The sequence below is a fragment of the Macaca nemestrina genome, chromosome 12 (genome assembly GCF_043159975.1).
Source record: "Macaca nemestrina isolate mMacNem1 chromosome 12, mMacNem.hap1, whole genome shotgun sequence".
Taxonomy (NCBI): domain Eukaryota; kingdom Metazoa; phylum Chordata; class Mammalia; order Primates; family Cercopithecidae; genus Macaca; species Macaca nemestrina.
In genome coordinates, this window is record NC_092136.1 from 7,636,176 (window position 1) to 7,658,278 (window position 22,103).

The 22,103-nt window shown below is 45.4% G+C and overlaps 1 protein-coding gene and 1 pseudogene across 1 annotated transcript in view; one reads left to right on the forward strand and one right to left on the reverse strand.

Moving 5' to 3' along the window:
- The window catches only part of TOP6BL (TOP6B like initiator of meiotic double strand breaks), a 103,059-nt gene extending 81,338 nt beyond the window's left edge, over window positions 1-21,721 (reverse strand). Inside the window, exons 1-3 of the mRNA XM_071074209.1 lie at window positions 21,433-21,721; window positions 17,804-17,942; window positions 5,403-5,456 (exon numbers count right to left, since the gene is read on the reverse strand). Coding sequence (XP_070930310.1) covers window positions 5,403-5,456; window positions 17,804-17,942; window positions 21,433-21,564 — 325 coding nt within the window. The 5' untranslated portion in view covers window positions 21,565-21,721. The remainder of the gene's footprint in view (window positions 1-5,402; window positions 5,457-17,803; window positions 17,943-21,432) is intronic.
- LOC139357418 (complement component 1 Q subcomponent-binding protein, mitochondrial pseudogene) lies at window positions 1,812-2,620 on the forward strand (annotated as a pseudogene).
- Window positions 21,722-22,103: the final 382 nt, after the last annotated feature.

Here is a 22,103-nt window from a genome sequence, read left to right on the forward strand (position 1 = left end):
TGGCTCACACTTGTAATCCCAGTGTTTTGGGAGGCTATTGCATGAGAGCTTGAGACCAGCCAGGAGTTTGAGACCAGCCAGGGCAACAAAGTGAGATCCCATCTTTAGAAAAAATTTAAAAAGTAACTGGGCATGGAGGTGTGCACATGTGACCCTAGCTACTCAAGAGGCTGAGGCTGGAGGATGGCTCAAGCCCAGAAGCTTGGGGCTGCAGTGAGCCATGATCACACCACTGCACCCCAGTCTGGGTGACAGAGCAAGGCTCTGTCTCAAAAATAGTAACAGGACAGGTGCAGTGGCTCATGCCTGTAATCCCAGCATTTTGGGAGGCCGAGGTGGGAGGACTGCTTGAGCCCAGGAGTTCAGGACCAGCCTGGGCAACATAGTGAGACCTCATCTCTACAAAATAATAATGTTTAAAATCTCATTTTTTTGGGTTTACTTTTCTTCCACAATTAGTTTTTAAATGCGTTCAAAACAAAAATTAATGTACTCACACCAAGTAGAACCTAAACAAAATTAGGGTCACAGAGCAAAAGCAGAAGTCTGTTAAATATCTAAGGATACAGACAGTCGGAAGGTAGATTCAGAGGGCCAAGACAATTTACAAAGGAAAAGGGGAATACCTCTGATCACTTCATTTAGCAAGCAAGCATTTTTAAGTACTCATTATTTTTTATTTTAGAAACAGTCTTACTTTGTCACCCAGGCTGGAGCACAGTGGCGTGATCATAGCTCACTGCAGCCTCAAATGCCTGGGTACAAGCAATTCTGCCTCAGCCACCTGAGTTGCTGGGACTACAGGTATGCACCACCATGCATGGCTAATTTTTTTATTTTTTGTAGAGATGGGGGTCTCAATATATTGCCCAGGCTAGTCTCTAACTACTGGGCTCAAGCGATCCTTCCATCTTGTCCTCCCAAAGCACTGGCATTATAGGTGTGAGACACTTCACCTGGCCTGTCTCCATCCTTCAATTAAAAATTACTTCAGAAAAGAAGTTTCAAAAGGTAGAATTGTTTCCTATGTATTTCTGTCTTTAGAGTATTCATCTTGTAACTGAGTTGTAAAAATAGTTTGTTTTCTTTGATAGGACCAAGACAAAGAAAGGTACTGGCCGGGCGCGGTGGCTCACGCCTGTAATCCCAGCACTTTGGGAGGCCGAGGCGGGCGGATCATGAGATCAGGAGTTCGAGGCCAGCCTGACTAACACGGTGAAACCCTGTCTCTACTAAAAACGCAAAAATTAGCTGGATGTCTTGGTGCGCACCTATAATCCCAGCTACTCAGAAGGTTAAGACAGGAGAATCGCTTTAACCCAGTAGGCGGAAGATTGCAGAGAGCCAAGATCTTGCCACTGCTCTCCAGCCTGGGCGACAAAGCGAGAATCCGTATGAAAAAAAAAAAAAAAAAAAAAAAAAGGCCGGGCGCGGTGGCTCAAGCCTGTAATCCCAGCACTTTGGGAGGCCGAGACGGGCGGATCACGAAGTCAGGAGATTGAGACCATCCTGGCTAACACGGTGAAACCCCGTCTCTACTAAAAACACAAAAAATGGGCCGGGCGTGGTGGCGGGCGCCTGTAGTCCCCAGCTACTCGGGAGGTTGAGGCAGGAGAATGGCGTGAACCCGGGAGGCGCAGCTTGCAGTGAGCTGAGATCCAGCCACTGCACTCTAGCCTGGGCGACAAAGCGAGACTCCGTCTCAAAAAAAAAAAAAAAAAAAAAAGAAAGAAAAAAAAAAAAAAGGGTACTTTGGGCGCCTAGCCCTGGGTTGTCCTTTGCATCCGCACGTGTTCGCAGTCCTTTCCACTATGCTGCCACTGCCGCACTGCCTGCTCCATGTGCTGGGCTTCTGCGCCGCTGGCCTCCACGCCGCCGGCGCCCGCCGCGCCTTTCCGGCAGCTCCTGCAGCCCGCGCCCAGCTGTGCGCCCGGCACTTCGGGCTGCTCAGCTTGCCTCCTGCGGCCTCGCGGGCCCTGAGCCTGCGGCTGGGGGTGCGGCGTGCGAAGGAGACAAAGCTTTTACTGATTTCCTGAGTAATTAAATTAAGGAGGAAAGGAAAATACAGAAGCATAAAACCCTTCCTAAGATGTCTGGAGTTTGGGAGCCGGAACTGAATGGGACAGATGCTAAATTAGTGCGGAAAGTTGCCAGTGGGAAAAAAATCACTGTCACTTTCAACATTAACAACAGCATCCCACCAACATTTGATTATGAGGAGGAACCCTCGCAAGGGCAGAAGGTTGAAGAACCTGAATTGACATCAACTCCCCATTTCGTGGTTGAAGTTATAAAGAATGATGGCAAGAAGGCCCTTGTGCTGGACTGTCATTATCTAGAGGATGAGGTTGGACAAGAGGAGGCTGAGCGACATCTTCTCTATCAGGGAAGTTAGCTTTCAGTCCACTAGCGAGTTTGAATGTAAGGATACTAATTATACACTCAAAACAGATTCCCTAGACTGGGCCTTATATAACCACCTGATGGATTTCCTTGTGGACCGAGGGGTGGACAACACTTTTGCAGATGAGTTGGTGGAGCTCAGCACAGCCCCGGAGCACCAGGTGTACATTACTTTTCTTGAAGACCTCAAAAGTTTTGTCAAGAGCCAGTAGAGCAGACAGACACTGAAAGACATAGTTTTATGGCTTTCCAGTGAACAAATCCAACTATGAAGCTAGACATGTGCTTTGAAATGATTATCATCCTAATATCATGGAGAAAAAATACCAAATTTAAATTCTATGTTTTGCACACTCATTTACTATCTTTTTTTTTTCTTTCTTTATTTTTGAGATGGAATCTCTTGCTCTATCGCTCAGGCTGGAGTGCAGTGGCGCTATCTCGGCTCACTACAAGCTCCATCTCCCAGGTTTACGCCATTCTCCTGCCTTAGCCTCCCAAGTAGCTGGGACTACAGGCGCCCACCACCACGCCCGGCTAATTTTTTATTTTAGTAGAGACGGGGTTTTACCATGTTAGCCAGGATGGTCTCGATCTCCTGACCTCGTGATCCGCCCGCCTCAGCCTCCCAAAGTGCTGGGATTACAGGCATGAGTCGCCGCACCTGGCCTATCATTTTTTTCTATACAAATCGATTGTTTCTAGATTTTTGTATAACATGATAGACAATAAAATGGGTTTATGTCCTCCAAAAAAAAAAAGAGAAAGAAAGAAAGAAAGGTGCTTTAATAATTGAGTTGCTATAAATTTGGGTATAAATTTAAATTTTTAAATGATTTGCATTTTACAAAGCACGAAGAAAACTTGTCATTAAAAAATGGTAATACATTTCATAAACATTTATTTTATAACATTATACTTTTCCAACGTAGCTTTTTGGATGTTCCCATTTTTTTGTTTGTGACCAAGTCTTGCTGTCGCCCAGGCTGGGGTGCAGTGGTGTGTGATCACGGCTTACTACAGCCTTGACCTCCCAGGCTCAAGCGATCTTCCCACCTCAGTCTCCTAAGTAGCTGGGACTACAGGACTACAGCTGTGCACCACCATGCCTGGCTAATGTTTTGTTTGTTTGTTTGTTTTTGTTTTTTTTGTTTTTTTATAGAAAGGGGGTCTCGTGATGGTGCTAGGCTGGTCTTGAACTCCAAAAAGTTCTACTGGATCAAGCAATCCGCCTGCCTTGGCCTCCTAAAGTGCTGGGATTATAGGCATGAGCCACTGTGCCTGGCCAGTTGTCGCCATTTTAATACACAGTATCTTTTTTTTTTTTTTTTTTTTTTTTTTGAGACAGACTCTTACTCTGTCACCCTGGAGTGCAATGGCATGATCTTGACTCACTGCAGCCTCCACCTCCTGGGTTCAAGTGATTCACCTGCCTCAGCCCCATCAAGTAGGTAGGACTATAGATAGGTGTGTACCACCATGCCTGGCTAATTTTTGTATTTTTAGTAGAGATGAGGTTTCACCACGTTGACCAGTCTTGAACTCCTGACCTAGGATTCGCCTGCCTTGGCCTCCCAAAGTGCTGGGATTACAGGCATGAGCCACTGGGCCTGGCCACAGTATATTTTCTTTTTTTTTTTTTTTTTTTTTTGAGACGGAGTCTTGCTCTGTAGCCCGGGCTGGAGTGCAGTGACCGGATCTCAGCTCACTGCAAGCTCCGCCTCCCGGGTTTGCGCCATTCTCCTGCCTCAGCCTCCGGAGTAGCTGGGACTACAGGCGCCCGCCACCTCGCCCGGCTAGTTTTTTTTTTTGTATTTTTAGTAGAGACGGGGTTTCACCGTGTTAGCCAGGATGGTCTCGATCTCCTGACCTCGTGATCCGCCCGTCTCGGCCTCCCAAAGTGCTGGGATTACAGGCTTGAGCCACCGCGCCCGGCCAGTATATTTTCTTAAAGCAAGCACAGATGCAAACTTTTAAAAATCTACTAATATTCCAGATTTAGTCTGGGAAAGTTTCTTTTAAAAAGTTATTTTGTAAAACTTATAAATTAACAATTCATTAGGAAAAAATAGGCCAATGGATAATACTTATGAAGCAAACAACCATAAGAAATAAAAATGAAAGCATTAGAGTTTTAAGATCATTTTGGCCTCCTTAAAATAAATGTTATGGCCTTTGGCTTGTAGAGTATTCTTAAGTCAAAAAAATAACACAAAGAAATTCTGCGGTGGCTCACACCTGTATTCCAGCATTTTGGGAGGCTGAGGCAGGTGGATTGCCTGAGCTCAGGAGTTCGAGACCAGCCTGGGCAACACAGTGATACCCTGTCTCTACTAAAATACAAAAAATTAGCCAGGCATGGTGGCGTGAACCTGTAGTCCCAGCTACTCAGGAGGCTGAGGCAGGAGAATTGCTTGAACCCAGGAGGCAGAGGTTGCAGTGAGCCAAGATCACACCACTGCACTACAGCGTGGGTGACAGAGTGAGACTCCATATCAATAAATAAATAAATTCTTAAAACTAAGGTCAGCAAAAATTCCTAAACCATACCAACTTTGGCATATAATGTGGAAAACATTATTACTGCTAGCCAATCATTTATAGTAAAAGCATTCTCCACACGTTCTTTCTTTGAAGTAGATAGAAACAAATATCTACTAAAATTTTTATTTTACATCTGGGAAAATTTTCTCTGAAGCCGTAGAGAGAGAATACAGAAAAGCTACAGTGATCTAGGTATCCTGTCAATTCTATACAGTTTTATATTAATAGATCATCTTTTAGTAGAGAAGCCAGATAAAATGTAGGATAAAGTACTGCATGAGACATAATTATGTTAAAAAAATTATTATTTATCTGAAATTCAAATTTAAGTGGGTGTCCTGTATTTTTATTTATAAATCTGTCAACTCTTTCTTTCAATATAAATTTGTTTCAGAAAATATCAAATTAATTGTTGGGAAGACAGTCAGTCTCACGGAAGTTAGGTAATTCTTTACCTTTTAGGAACTTCTTGAGGACCATGCCACCAAAAAGGCTTCCTGCAGAAGCAACTGTAAGAAACAAAGAAATATCACAAATAAGTAAATGTATTCTACTGAAAGAATCAAATGGGAGTCTAAAAAACTGCTTATAGACACAGAACATTTGAAAAGGGACCACTACTAATGAGTTTGGTAAAAATGGAAACATCAAAGAAATACTATAATGTTACAATGACTGTTTTGGAGAAAAATACCTTCTTAGAGATAACCAAATAGCAAGTCTTTTCACCTATATTCAACATCCACCCACAATCAACACCAGGACTGCCTCTTTGGATGATACTCTACTTGACAGAAAAAGATTATGTGAAGACTGCAAATTGCAGCTAGTAATCAGAATATATCATGTCAATAACTCATATCCTAATATAAGATTCAATTAAAACTTCGGCTCTTCTTTTATTTTATTTTATTTTTTTTGAGACGGAGTCTCGCTTTGTCGCCCAGGCTGGAGTGCAGTGGCGCGATCTTGGCTCACTGCAAGCTCCGCCTCCCGGGTTCACGCCATTCTCCTGCCTCAGCCTCCCGAGTAGCTGGGACTACAGGCGCCCACAACCGCGCCCGGCTAATTTTTTGTATTTTTAGTAGAGACGGGGTTTCACCATGGTCTCGATCTCCTGACCTTGTGATCCGCCCGCCTCAGCCTCCCAAAGTGCTGGGATTACAGGCGTGAGCCACCGCGCCCGGCCTCGGCTCTTCTTTTAACAAATTTTACCCTTAAATAGAAAATACCAGGCTATCAGGTAAGAATTCTCTTACCTAGAGTTCTAACTATAAATATTAGAAATTTTAGAGCAATAATTCTTCAGGGTAGACAGTGTATAAGGAAGCAGGCACCAAGAGGGGACAAAAAGATCAGAACTACCTAGAGGCTTTTTATTTTCAAACTGAATATGCCCTTCCCCAGAGAAACATGACGTCACAGTTCAGAATCTAAGAATCATTGCCATAGGAACCAATAGAAATATATCTATCCCGCAGAAAATGTGCGTCTTTCAAGCAGGGAAAAAAGGTTGAGAATCATGGAACTAGAGTGAGAGGCAACATCATTCTGTAAACTGCTGTCCAGTTCAGTAGCCAGAAACTACATGTGGCTATTTACATTTAGCTAAATTAAATTATAAATTTAGTTCCAGCCGGGTATGGTGGCTCACACCTGTAATCCCAGCACTTTGGGAGGCCAAGGTGGGTGGATCACCTGAGGTCAGGAGTTCAAGAGCCTGGCCAACATGGTGAAATCCCATCTCTACTAAAAACAACAAAAATTAGCTGGGCATGGTGGTGGACACCTGTAATCCCGGCTACTTCAGAGACTGAGGCAGGAGAATCGCTTGAACCCAGGAGGCAGAGGTTGCAGTGAGCTGAGATCGCACCATTGCACTCCAGCCTGGCCAACCAGAGCAAAACTCTGTCTCAAAAAAAAAAAATTTTAGTTCCTCAGTCACATCTGCCACATTTCAAGTGCTCCATAGCCACATACAGCTAATGGCTAATCTGCTAAACAGGAGATAGAGAACATTTCCATCATCACGAAAAGTTTTATTGGATAGTAATGCTCTAGATTTCCAGATTTTAAGTGATTCTGGATAAATGATACAGACTTCCAAAGGCCTAAGTCCAAGCAGCATAGAACATTTAACAAAAGATAGTCTTTTGTGTTTGTTTGTTTTTTGTTTTTTTTTTTCAATTGAGAGAGTCTCTCTGTCACCCAGGCTGGAGTGAAGTGGTACAGTCTCGGCTCACTGCAACCTCTGCCTCCCAGGTTCATGCGGTTCTCCTGCCTCAGCCTCCTGAGTAGCTGGGATTATAGAGGTGCGCCACCACGCCCGACTAATTTTTACATTTTTAGTAGGGATAAAGTTTCACTATGTTGGCCAGGCTGGTCTCGAACTCCTGACCTCAAGCAATCCACCTGTCTCGGCCTCCCAAAGTGCTGGGATTATAGGCGTGAGCCACCGTGCCTGCACCCACCCCCATCCCCCACCCTCCCCTTTATAAAGACCATCTTTTGGCCAGGCATGGTGGTTCACACCTGTAATCCCAGCACTTTGGGAGGCTGAGGTGGGTAGATCTTTTGAGCTCAGGAATTCAAGACCAGCCTGGGTAATATCACAAAACCCCATCTCTACAAAAAAAATTTAAAAATTAGCTGGTCGTGGTGGCACACACCTGTAGTCCAGCTGATTCAGGAGGCTGAGGTGGGAGGATCAGCTCAGCCGGGGAAACAGAGGTTGTAGTGAGCTGTGATGGCACCACTGCACTCCAACCTGGGCAACACAGAGCAAGGCCCCATTTCAGAAAAAAATTTTGTTTACATTGTTTTAAAAAGATAATCTTCTGTTCTATAGAGGGGATTTGGGGGAATGCTTGCTTTAAAATATGTATTTTATAGATAAGTCTCTACTGTCATCTTTGTACCTGGAGGATAGAATTTTATCGCTTTTATATAAAAGCATTGGAAGTATAACTGAAAATTGAGGGCTGGATAGGATGTGGAGCAGGTGGAAGCACTCCTCACCCATAATTAGCTGGGCGTGGTGGTGGGCACCTGTAATCCCAGCTAGTGGGGCCGGTGGGGGCCAGGGTCGGGGGCAGAAGCACGAGAATCACTTGAACCTGGGAGGTGGAGGTTGCAGTGAGCCGAGACCGTGCCACTGCACTCCAGCCTGGGTAACACAGCGAGGCTCTGTCTTGAGGAAAAAAAAAAAGGGAAGCGGGTTAACTGTATGTAGCATTTCCCAAACAGTATGTTTCACAGTCCACACTGGCATATGAAAGGTCCTGAATAGACCTACAGTTTAAAAGTTCATTTTAACTAACATTTCCCAAATTTAAATGACGACGTAACTCCTTTCTTATAACTCATATAAATATTCTGTGGCATACATTTTGGGAAACATCATGAAAATCATATTTGTTAAAGCCTTCAATAATTACTGATGGAAAAAAACTAGTCATCTCTCAGCTTCTGATAGATGAATCATCTCAGATATCAAATTTGCTAGTTTGTTGTGGGTTGAACTATGTCTCCCAAAAGATAGTTTTAAGTAGTAGCCCCAATGTCTATGACTTTATTTGGAAATAGATGCAATCAAGTTAAGACAAGGTCATACTGGATTAGGGTGGTCCTGAATCCAGTGACTGGTGTCCTTATAAGAAGGCCATGTGAAGAAAGAGAGAAATACAGAGGAGAATGTCATGTGAAGGCAGGGAGTGATACATCTACAATCTAAGAAATACCAAGGATTGTCAGCAACCACCAGAAGCTAGGAGAGAGGCATGGAACAGATTTCTGAGTCTCCAGAAGGAACCAACCCTACTAAGACCTTGATTTTGGACTTCTAGCCTCCAGAACTGTGAGAAAATGTATTTTGTTTCAAGCTATCCAGTTTGTGGTACTTTGTTAGAGCAGCCCTAGAGATCAGAGATTTCAAACCAAACTTAAAAGATACCACTGCACAGTTCCAGGCAGGTGGCTGATTGAACACACACACAATTTATTTTCATTCCCTCCTGAAACCTCAATAAAATAATAGAAAAGATAAGAGATTGTTAAAGGCATAAACCCACAAGGATAGAAAACAAGAGACAAACATGATTGTAATAAAAATCTAGACACTACAGGCCAAGTGCAGTGGCTCATGCCTGTAATCCCAGCACTTTGGGAGACCGAGGCAGGTGGATCACCTGAGGTTAGGAGTTCGACACCAGCCTGGCCGACATAGTGAAACCGTCTCTACTAAAAATACAAAAATTAGCTGGGCGCGGTGGCTCAAGCCAGTAATCCCAGCACTTTGGGAGGCCGAGATGGGCGGATCACGAAGTCAGGAGATCAAGACCATCCTGGCTAACCCGGTGAAACCCCGTCTCTACTAAAAAAATACAAAAAAAATAGCTGGGCGAGGTGGCGGGCGCCTGTAGTCCCAGCTACTTGGGAGGCTGAGGCAGGAGAATGGCGTAAACCCCGGAGGCGGAGCTCGCAGTGAGCCGAGATCCGGCCACTGCACTCCAGCCTGGGCGACAGAGCGAGACTCCGTCTCAAAAAAAAAAAAAAATACAAAAATTAGCTAGGCATGGTGGCACACGCCTATAGTCCCAGCTACTTAGGAGGCTGAGGCAGAAGAATCTCTTGAACCTGGGAAGCAGAGGTTGAAGTGAGCTGTTATCACACCACTGCATCCCCAGCCTGGGTGACAGAGTGAGACTCTATCTCAAAAAAAAAAAAAACAACAACAAAACAAAATTAGAAACTACAAAGCAGAACGACTAGTAGGAAAGTTTTTTTTTTTTTTTGGAGACCGAGTCTCGCTCTGTCGCCCAGGCTGGAGTGCAGTGGCGCAATCTCGGCTCACTGCAAGCTCCGCCTCCCGGGTTCATGCCATTCTCCGGCCTCAGCCTCCCAAGTAGCTGGGACTACAGGCGCCCGCCACTGCGCCCGGCTAATTTTTTCTATTTTTAGTAGAGACGGGGTTTCACCATGGTCTCGATCTGCTGACCTTGTGATCCGCCAGCCTCGGCCTTCCAAAGTACTGGGATTACAGGCGTGAGCCACTGCGCCCGGCCGTAGGAAAGTATTTAGGGAAAGACTGAGGCATGGCAGTATCGGAACCTCTGAATGTATGGGTGAGGTAGAAGATAAATTAAGAAGAGTCAGTTGAAAAATGAATTTAAATCAATCTTTTTTTTTTTTTTTTTTTGAGACGGAGTCTCGCTCTGTCACCCAGGCTGGAGTGCAGTGGCAGGATCTCAGCTCACTGCCAGCTCCGCCTCCCGGGCCCACGCCATTCTCCTGCCTCAGCCTCCCGAGTAGCTGAGACCACAGGCACCCACCACCGTGCCTGGCTAATTTTTTGCATTTTTAGTAGAGATGGGGTTTCACCATGTTAGCCAGGATGGTCTCGATCTCCTGACCTTGTGATGCGCCCGCCTCGGCCTCCCAAAGTGCTGGGATTACAGGTGTGAGCCACCGCGCCTGGCCTAAATAAATCTTTAGATTCCCACCTCCACACAGCATTCAAGGGATTGGCTCCTCCCTAACTTTTGCGTGGACTGGGGAGAAGATACTTCAAAATGGCCAAGGTGTCGATCTTTGGGATGAGAATCAAAGTTATACTAAAAACAAGTGGAGTTAGTGAACAGAATCCCTGAATGCTGAGATACCCAACACTCCCTTTTCTCTCTCATTCCCAGAATCAAGTCTAGCTTTTAACCACTTGGTAGGAGACTGAAAGATCTGGCCATTCCAAGAGCAAAGACCTAAAGATATTGATATTGAAGAGAAGAGAAAGTTCTCCAGTTAAAAGCTCAATTAGATCACCTTTCAGTGATGCTAACAATTTCAAATCAGCTGTATAGTCTCTCTTAAAAATGAGCAATCAGTAATTTTAAGATATTTGAAGAAAGCTTCCAACATGAAAACAGACACCCGACTGAGTAAGAAAAGCAATACAAGGAAAACAGGAACTAGGTGGAGAAAAGAAAACTTAAAAAAACATCTTTATAAACTCAAAAAGATGAGATAATGCCTAGAAAGTAGAAGAGATAAAAATTAGGAAAGAAACGATTTTAAAAAGGAAAAAGAACCAGTCTAGGAAATCTAATATCTAAATAATAGAACTTCCAGAAAGGGTGAAAAAAAAAAGAGACCAGGCGTGGTGGCTCACACCTGTAATCCCAGCACTTTGGGAGGCTGAGGCGGGTGGATCACGAGGTCAGAAGATAGAGAACATCCTGGCTAACACGGTGAAACCCCGTCTCTACTAAAAAACACAAAAAATTAGCCGGGCATGGTGGCGGGCACCTGTAGTCCCAGCTACTCGGGAGGCTGAGGCAGGAGAATGGCGTGAACCCAGGAGGTGGAGCTTGCAGTGAGCAGAGATCACACCACTGCACTCCAGCCTGGGTGACAGAGTGAGACTCGGTCTCAAAAGAAAAAAAAAAAAGAGAGAGAGAGAATGCAAGGGAAAATTTCCCAGAACCAAAGGACAAGGGTTTCCAGATTTAAAAGTCCTGCTAAGTGCTGAGCACAATGTGCTCCCACTCCCAGGCACATCATTGTGACAATGGAGACTACAGCAGAGACTGCTAGTGCTCACAAACAAATACCCCATTCTCCTTCTTCCTGAACACATTATTTAACTACATTTTTCAGTCTTCCTTGCAACTGCAGGGCTGTGGCAATAAGACTAAGTCCTGGTTGGCCAGGCGCGGTGGCTCATGCCTGTAATCCCAGCACTTTGAGAGGCTGAGCTGGGCGGATCACCTGAGGTCAGGAGTTCGAGACCAGCCTAGCCAACATGGTGAAGCTCAAAAAAATACAAAAATTAGCTGGGTGTGGTGGCCAACACCTGCAATCCTAGCTACTAAGGAGGCTGAGGCAGGAGAATTGCTTGAACCCGGGAGGTGGAAGTTGCAGTGAGCCAAGATTGTGCCACTGCACTCCAGCAACAGAGTGAGACTCTGTCTTAAAAAACATAAAAATATGGCCAGGTGTGGTGGCTTACACCTGTAATCCCAGCACTTTGGGAGGCCAAGACAGGTGGATCACAAGGTCAGGAGATCAAGACCATCCTGGCAGGCCAGGCGCGGTGGCTCAAGCCTGTAATCCCAGCACTTTGGGAGGCCGAGACGGGCGGATCACGAGGTCAGGAGATCGAGACCATCCTGGCTGACATGGTGAAACCCCGTCTCTATTTTAAAAATACAAAAAACTAGCCGGGCGAGGTGGCGGGCGCCTATAGTCCCAGCTACTCGGGAGGCTGAGGCAGGAGAATGGCGTGAACCCGGGAGGCAGAGCTTGCAGTGAGCTGAGATCCGGCCACTGCACTCCAGCCTGGGCGGCAGAGCGAGACTCTGTCTCAACAAAAAATAAAATAAAATAAAATAAAATAAAATAAAATAAAATAAAAAAGACCATCCTGGCTAACACAGTGAAACCGTGTCTCTACTAAAAATACAAAAAATTAGCCAGGCGCGGTGGCGGTCACCTGTAGTCCCAGCTACTTGGGAGGCTGAGGCAGCAGAATGGCATGAACCCAGGAGGCGGAGCTTGCAATGAGCCGAGATCGCACCACTGCACTCCAGCCTGAGTGACAGAGCGAGACTCTGACTCAAAAAAATAAATAAATAAAAAATAAAAGACTAAGTCCTCGCCAATAGAACATGAGTAGTAATATACATAATTCCTGAGCCTACTCCATAGAAGTCTCCCATTTATAAGCTTTGCTCACTTTTCCCATCCTCAGCTGAATGAAGAGAACTTAGACGACTTAGAGAAGGATACACCCCCAAGACAGAAATAGCATAAAACAAGATACTTGCCTGCTTGCCTGCATACGCACACATTCATCTGACTGTGAGATACAAGAAAATCAAACATTTTCCGTGTTAAGCCACCGAGTTGTTGTTGTTGTTGTTGTTGTTGTTTTGTTAGAGTCTCACTCTCTCGCCCAGGCTGGAGTGCAGTGGCGTGATCTTGACTCACTGCAACCTCCGCCTCAGGGTTCAAGCAATTCTCCTGCCTCAGCCTCCTGAGTAGCTGGGACTACAGGCGCATGCCACCACGCCCGCTAAGTTTTTGTATTTTAGTAGAGATGGGGTTTCACTGTGTTGCCCAGGCTGGTCTCAAACTCCTGAGCTCAGGCAATCCGCCTGCCTCAGCCTCCCAAAGTGCTAGGATTACAGGTATGAGCCACCGCACCTGGCCAAGTCATTGAGATTTTAGGGTTTTTTTGTTATAGCACCTACTCTTATTTACTGTAATTAACACTAGGATAAAGAAAAGATTCTAGGCTGGGCACGGTGGCTCAAGCCTGTAATTCCAGCACTTTGGGAGGCTGAGACGGGCGGATCACGAGGTCAGGAGATGGAGACCATCCTGCTAACATAGTAAAACCCCGTCTCTACTAAAAAACACAAAAAACTAGCCAGGTGAGGTGGCGGGCGCCTGTAGTCCCAGCCACTCGGGATGCTGAGGCAGGAGAATGGCGTAAACCCGGGAGGCAGAGCTTGCAGTAAGCTGAGATCCGGCCACTGCACTCCAGCCTGGGCGACAGAGCGAGACTCCAGCTCAAAAAAAAAAAAAAAAGAGAGAGAAGATTCTAAAAGCTTACAGAAAGGCCAGGAACGGTGGCTCATGCTTGTAATCCCAGTACTTTGGGAGGCCGAGGTGGGTAGATCGCTTGAGGTCAGGAATTTGAGACCTGCCTGGTGAAACCCTGACTCTAGTAAAAATACAAAAATTAGCCGGGCATGGTGGCACATGCCTGTAATCCCAGCTACTCGGGAGGCTGAGGCAGAAGAATCGCTTGAACCCGGGAGGCGGAGGTTGCAGTGAGCTGAGATCATGCCACAACACTCCACCCTGGGGGACAGAGTGAAACTCCATCTCAAAAAAAAAAAAAATAAAAGCTTACAGAAAGGGGAAGAAAAAAGAAAAAACAGGTCACATACAGAGCAATCAGATTTTTAGAATTTTCAATAGCAACACCTGAAATTAGAAAATAATGCTGCAATGTCATCAAAATTCTGAAAGAAAAATGAATTCTGGCTTAGAATCCTATATGGACACACTATCAATTAGGGTATATGTGGAGATGTTTTCAGAGATGTAAGGTCTCAAGGAATTTACCTTCCAAACACTCTTTCCAAGGAAGCTGCTGGAGCCTGAGATCCATCAGGAAAGATCCACAAGGAAAAAGCAAGGAATAAGCCAAGGAAAAAAAAAAAGAGAGAGGGATTCCGGAAGCACAAAATCCAATGCAAGAGAAAAAAACTATAGAAACACTCTGAATGAAGGGAAGATTCCAAGATAACAGCTGTGCACCAGACACAAAAGGCATCAAGTCAAAATTAGAGCAGGTCAGGAAACACTGGAAAATAGTTTTTCAGGAGGATGAAACTGATATATTATCTGATGTACTGGAATATACTGAGTAGATTTAGACAAATGCTGGAAGTTTGGGAGTCGACTAGATGATAAAAACAGAAAACAAATTAAAATAAGTATTAACTGAAGGAAAATTATAAAGAAAAGTAATCAAAGTTTTCTATATGGCTAAACTACATTTAATGGCCATAATAATGAGTAAATATTGATCTACATGGTTGGAAAATTATATTAAAAGAAAGATACATGGTAGAGGTAAAGATATTAAAGAGAGCTATCATCCTTTATGGCGGAAAATCAATAAATGCCTATAAAAAGGAAGATCAAGATATAACAATTTAGGGCTGAGCACAATGGCTCATGCTTATAATTCCAGCACTTTGGGAGGCTGAGGCAGGTGGATTGCTTGAGTCCAGGACTTCAAGACCAGCCTGGGCAACATAGGGAGACCTCATCTGCATAAAAAAAAAAAAATTTGTTGGCCGGGCACAGCGACTCACGCCTGTAATCCCAGCACTTTGGGAGGCAGAGGTGGGTGGATCACGAGGTCAAGAGATTGAGACCATCCTGGCCAACGTAGTGAAACCTGGTCTCTACTAAAAATACAAAAATTAGCTGGGCGTGGTGGTGCACACCTGTAGTCCTAGCTACTTGGGAGGCTGAGAAAGGACAATCGCTTGAATCTGGGAGGCAGATGTTGCAGCGAGCCGAGATTACGTCACTGTATTCCAACCTGGTGACAAAGCGAGACTTTGTCTCAAAACACAAAAACAAAACAAAACAAAAATTAGTCAGGCATGGTAGCACGTGCGTGTAGTCCCAGCTACTCAGGAGGCTGAGGTGGTAGGATCACCTGAGCCCAGGAGGTCAAGGCTGCAGTGAGCAGTGACTGCATGACTGCAGTCCAGCCTGGGTGACAGAGTAAGACCCTTTCTCAAAATAAATAAATAAATAAATAAATAAATAAATAAATAAATAACATCTTGGCCAGGCACGGTGGCTAACACCTGCAATCCCAGCACTTTGGGAGGCCAAAGTGAGAGGACTGCTTGAGCCCAGGAGTTTAAGACCAGCCTGGGCAACATAGCAAGGGACCCTGTCTCTACAAAAATACAAAAATATAACAACCAGGCATGGTAGCACATGCCTGTAGTCCTAGCTACTCAGGAGGCTGAGTTAGGAGGATCATTTGAGCCCAGGCATTTAAGGTTACAGTGAGCTATGATTGTGCCAGTGCACTCCAGCCTGGGTGACAGAGTGAGACCCTATTTGGAAAAAAAAAAAAAAAAAGATATAACACCACAAACAAACATGTTACTTAGATCAAATATAAGTATTAAATAATTAACAGAGTTAAAAGTATTAGCCTCTAGGAGGGAGAAAGATAGGAAGGGGGAGACGGGGGAAGCAAGCAGGGTACTGTCGGGTTTTTTTGTTTTGTTTGAGATGGAGTCTCATTCTGTCACCCAGGCTGGAGTGCAGTGGCGAGATCTTGGCTCACTGCAACCTCTGCCTCCCAGGTTCAAGTGATTCTCATGCCTCAGCCTCCCAAGTAGCTGGGATTACAGGTGTGTGTTACCATACCCCGCTAATTTTTATATTTTTAGTAGAGACAGGGCTTCCCCATGTTGGACAGCTGATCTGGAACCCCTAACCTCATGTGATCTGCCCACCTCAGACTCTCAAAGTGCTAGGATTATAGGCATGAGCCACTACACCCAGCCAAAATCATATGGGTGTATAACTGACAAAAACTAAAACTAAATAAATGTACTTTTACAAAAAAAATGAAATAGATCCCTTATGCTAACATGAAATGCTGCCCACAAAGCACTGGTACATAGCACAGTCATATGTATAGTATAGTCCTAGTTTTAAAAAATTGATATTAATAACTATGAACATATGCATAGAAAAATCTAGAACATAGATTATCCTTGGCAAGAGGGGAAAAAAGGAAAATCTAAAATATATACTGAATGTTAATAATCATCTCAAGGGGTGAGATGTGTAGAAAGTCTCACTCTCCACAATAAATGTTTCTGTAATGTTTTTTATCAAGTATGTATCACCATGTTTCCTACCAAAAAATATATATATATAAACATAGGCTGGATGCGGTAGGTAGCTCATGTTTGTAATCCCAGCCCTTTAGGAGGCTGAGGCAGGCGGATCACTTGAGGTCAGGAATTTGAGACCAGCCTGGCCACCATGATGAAACCCCATCTCTATTAAAAATACAAAAAAAAAAATTAGCCAGGCATGGTGGCAGCCACCTGTCATCTCAGCTACTCAGGAGGCTGAGGCAGAAGAATTGCTTGAACCCAGGAGGCACAGGTTGCAGTGAGCCCAGATTGCGCCACTGCACTCCAGCCTGGGCGACAGAGTGCGACTCCATCTCTAAATAAATAAATAATTATAACCATAATTACGTAAAGCTCAGAAACAATAAAGAGAAAAGAAATGCCCCCTATTCTAGGTGGGCTAAAGAAGTTCATTAGGCTCAAAATGCAGAATTGAGTTTCTTGCCAAAAACTATTGTGGCTGAAGTCTTTTGCTTTGAATTAAATCAACCTTGCTAACCTGGCCACAGTTTATTGGATTAGATTATTACAACCACACAGAGACCCACCATCACCCTAGACATGTAGCCAAGCATTTCCCTCATGAGTGGTGGGAACCCTGCCAGAGTGGAGTTCATGCAGAGTAAGAGCAAATCAACCTGTCATACTGCTCTTGAAGATGTTTAATATTAACATACAAAGGTCATTCCTGTTCAGGTAAGCAAATGTCTTGTAAAGCCTAGTTTACTATCCTATCTCAACTTGGTGCCCAAGTGACTTCTCTAAGCCTGAAAGGACAACTTCATTCCAAAGTACCCTTCAATAAACCTACACACACACACACACACACACACACACACACACACCCCCCCCACAAAAAAAAGCTAACTCTTCAAGTTTGAGAAAATTCATGTTTCAGAGCCACTTAATGCATCAGGTTTCCCTCAAGACAACAGGCAAAAACGATAAAAGCATGAAAGCCAAATGGAAGAAATATTTTCAAACTAATCACAGGTCATGATTATTGAAGTGTGCACTTTTTTTTTTTTTTTTGCAACTGCCAAAATTTAGACTTGGAAAAAAGTAGGTAAAGCTTAATGTAATATAATTTTGCTGTGAAAAAGTAGGTTAAAATCAAGAGAAAAATAAGATTGTTTTGGAGCAATTTTAACTTAAACCAGTAAAATAAATAATCTATGGTAAGAGTCATTCTACTCACCTTTTCTGTATGATACGTTTGTAAATCTACCACCAGATACTTATTACATAATCATTTCATTTTATAATTATGGAACAATCCTGGAATAACATAAAAGATTATGACAAATTGAAATTTTAAAATAAGCTACGACATAAACCATGACAAAAAGAGACAGAAAATCAGTATTTTTTCTTTCTCTACTTACTAGTTGTTACACAATGAAGAGCATTTGCTTGGTGCTTAGAATGTAATCCTTCTATGGAAATCTCTAGCTGCCCTTCTAGCAATGCTCCCTTTGATACATCTATGTCACACTTCCAGTGAATTATTAAAAATCTCAAAATCTGAAAAGAGCACAATTCAAAGAAAACATAATGTTCTTTAGAAATCACAGTAATAATATATCTCTACGACCCAGCTAAATTAGTAACTCTAACTTCCCCCAAAAATTGTATTCTTGCTTCTAAAATGTCAGATTTAGGTTTGTTCAGAGTGTTATGTCTAAACAAAATAAATAGCTAGGAGAATGACATAAGAAAGGAGACAGTGAAACTCAACACAATGCCCCTTAAGACAGGAAATTGAGACAATACATTCCTTTATTCAGAAGATAAATTCATCTGGAAATAATAATCAGGGAAAAATTAAGTGGGAGTTTGTTTTTCTTGTTTCTTTTTTCCTGCCCCAAATAAAAGCCAACATGAAGACTATGAATAAGAGTGATATCTGGTTATGAATCATCTTAATCTTTCATTAAATCAACACTTTCGAGGGTCAGAATACTATTTAAGAGTGCTAATGCTGCCCTGCACGGTAGCTTATGCCTGTAATCCCAGCACTTTGGGAGGCCAGGGTGGGAGGATCACTTGAGCTCACCAGTTTGAGATCAGCCTGGACAACATACCGAGACCTTATCTCTACTAACAACAACAAAAATTAGCCCAGCGTGATGGTGTGTGCCTGTGGTCTCAGCCACTGGGGAGGCTGAGACAGGAGGATCTCTTGAGCCCAGAAGGTTGAGGCTGAAGTGAGTCCTGATCAGGCCACTGCACTCCATACCTGGATTTGAATCCCTGATGTGCCAAATTCTAGCACATGACCTTGGGCAAGTTACTTAATCTCTCCAAACCACAGATTCCTCATCTATTAAAATGGGGATAAAACTACCACATAGGGCTGCTGCTGAAAGTAAACAAATAATATGTGCAAGGCTGAGTGCGGTGGCTCATGCCTGTAATCCCAGGACTTTGGGAGGCCGAGGTGGGAGAATCCCTTGAGCCCTGACAACATAGTGAGGCTCCATCTCTACTTTAAAAAAAAAAAAAAAAAAAAAAAAAAAAAAAAATTGGCCGGGTGCGGTGGCTCAAGCCTGTAATCCCAGCACTTTGGGAGGCCGAGACGGGCGGATCACAAGGTCAGGAGATCGAGACCATCCTCGCTAACACGGTGAAACCCCGTCTCTACTAAAAAATGCAAAAAAAACTAGCCGGGCGGGTTGGCGGGCGCCTGTAGTCCCAGCTACTCGGGAGGCTGAGGTAGGAGAATGGCGTAAACCTGGGAGGCGGAGCTTGCAGTGAGCTGAGATCCGGCCACTGCACCCCAGCCTGGGCGACAGAGCAAGACTCCGTCTCAAAAAAAAAAAAAAAAAAAAAAAAAAAAAAAAAAATTAAATTAAAAATATGTGCAAAATGCTTAACACACTACTTGGCAAATAGCAAATGCTTAACAGATATTAGCTATTATTTCTAAGTTCTACTGCAGTAAAGACTACACACAACGTTTTAAGTTGAACAGGACTCCAAGATGTCTGGGTAAAACATTTAATCGACCGGGTGTGGTAGCTCACGCCTGCAATTCCAGCACTTTGGGAGGTGGAAGCAGTGGATCACCTGAGGTAAGGAGTTCAAGACCAGCCTGGCCAATATGGTGAAACCCCATCTCTAGTACCTGTAGTCCCAGCTACTCAGGAGGCTGAGGCAGGAGAATTGCTTGAACTTGGGAGGTGGAGGTTGCAGTGAGCTGAGATTGACTCACTGCACTCCAGCCTGGGCGACAGAGCAACACTCCTTCTCAAAAAAAAAAAAAAGAAAAGAAAAAGAAAAAAAGAAAAAAAGAACATTTATTCGAGACAAATTGAAAATAAAATATATTTCATTTATTTTTGGGGGTAGAGAGGGGACAGGGTCTCACTCTGACTCCCAGGCTGGAGTGCAGTGATGTCTTTATCATGGTTCACTGCAGCCTCAACCTCCCGGGCTCAGGTGATCCATCCTCCCACCTCATCCTCCCAGGTAGCTAGAAGTGCAGCCGCCTGCCACCACAGCCTGCTATTTTTAAATTTTTTTTATTTTTAATTTTTTTTTTTGAGATGGAGTTTTGCTATTGTAACCCAGGCTGGAGTGCAATGGTGCAATCTCGGCTCACTGCAACCTCTGACCCCCGTGTTCAAGCAATCCTTCTGCCTCAGCCTCCCAAGTAGCTGGGATTACAGGTATGTGTGACCACGCCCGGCTAATTTTGTATTTTTAGTAGTGACGGGTTTCTCCATTTTGGTCAGGCTGGTCTCGAACTCCGGACCTCAGGTGATCCACCTGCCTCGGCCTCCCAAAGTGCTGGGATTACAGGCGTGAGCCACCACTAATTTTTGTATTTTTTGCACAGACGGAGTTTCCTCATGTTGGCCAGGCTGGTCTTGAACTCCTGATTTCAAGTGATCTGCCCGCCTCGGCCTCCCAAAGTGCTGGGAATACAGGCTACCCACCGCAACCGGCCAACTCCCATTATTATTCATGCAAACAGATTCTTTCTTTTACAGGGAGGCAACACAAGGAAAATTATTACCCCCTTTTTAAAGGCAGGGAGATCTGGGAACTAAGATCCTCATTTGTACCAGTTAACAAGAATGGTTTCCAGGTACATGTAGAGTCTAACTCTTCCTTCACACGTCCTGTTACGATATTCCCATATCGGGTCGGGCACGGTGGCTCACGCCGGTACCAGCACTCGGGGAGGCGGAGGCGGGCGGATCACTTGAGGTCAGAAGTTCAAGACCAGCCTGGCCAACATGGTGAAAACCTGTCTCTACTACAAATACAAAAATGAGCCGGGTGTGGTGGTGAGCGCTTGTAATCCCAGCTACTCGGTAGGCTGACACAGGAGAATCTCTTGAACCCGGGAGGCGGAGGTTGTGGTGAGCCGGGATCACGCCACTGCATTCCAGCCTGGGCAACAGAGCCAGACTCTGTCTCAAAAAACAAACAAACAAAAAACCCAAAGATATTCCCATATCGGTAATGACAGCGCAGTTGGGAAAAGAACACTGGCCTACAAGTCAGCGCCCTGGGTTCTAGATTAGGTTCTGTTATTCGTAAAATGGAATCCCGCAGCCTTCTTTGATGACAACAAACAGGCAGGACGCCCGGGGGCACTCTCTCAGGTGCCCTCAGAGCCTGTGCTTCTGTCACCTGCACAGTACCCCTCACAAACAGCAGCTCAGCGTCCCATTGGGCACCGGCGGTGAAAGTGGGTAATGAAATGAGCACACGGGGCGTGGCCGGCGCCAGGTGCTCAGTGCCATCTTCCAGAGCAGCTCCCCAAGCACAGGTGTAGCCTCTGAACCTCGCCCTTTCACGTCCAGCTGCTCCGAACCCAAAAACCTGCACCTGCACCGGGAATTGTCTCCCTTGCTCCCGGTCTGCACTGGGTCCCTCCTTGCCTCTGCCCTGGCGCTCCGATTTCCCTCCCCCCCGCCCCGAGCTTCCACCTTTCCTTTCCTTCTTTCCGCGCCCCCTCCCAGCACCCGGCGCATGGAAAGCGCTGGACTCCGGCAGGCACCTCCGAGGCTGCGTCAGGCTCTGCCTCTGGGTGTCCGCCGGCGCTCGGTAAACGCCGCAGCTTTCTAAGCCGTCCGCTGGAGAAGGCGTCGTTCCCGCCCCCCCAGAGTACCCCGCGAGCGAGAGCCCTCATCTGCTCCTACTTCCTCACTTCCCCGTGGGAGACGGGCCTCGATTCCCGAACCTTCCTCCTTCACCTTAGGCGACGCCCGACCCCTCTGCCCAAACTTCGCGGTCTCCTCACAAAGCCCGTCTCCTCAGAAAGTGTCCTCCGCTTTCTCTCCCTTCCCCGCATCACCTCGAACACGGCCACGGCCGTCCCCTCCATGCCGCGCAGGGAATAGCGGCAACGCCCAGTCGAAGAGTGCCCGCCCGCGACCACCGCCCCCTCCTCAGCCCGGGCTTGGAACTCCTCCAGTGCCCACGCCCACGCCTACGCCCGGCAGCGCGAGCCCGTCCCTACCCGCGCGCGCACTTACGCGCGCGCACGCCCCTCCCACCTACCCGCCGCGCCTGCGCACTCGACGCTGCACCGCCCCGAGGCCAGGAGCCGCCGCCGCGAGCCGGCTAGAGCCTGTGAGCGCAGCTGGTGCTAGTGGGCCCGCAGGTGGGCGGTTCTGGGCGGGGAAGAGCCCACGAGAGGCGGCAGAGGCTGGAGGCAAGCGGGAATGA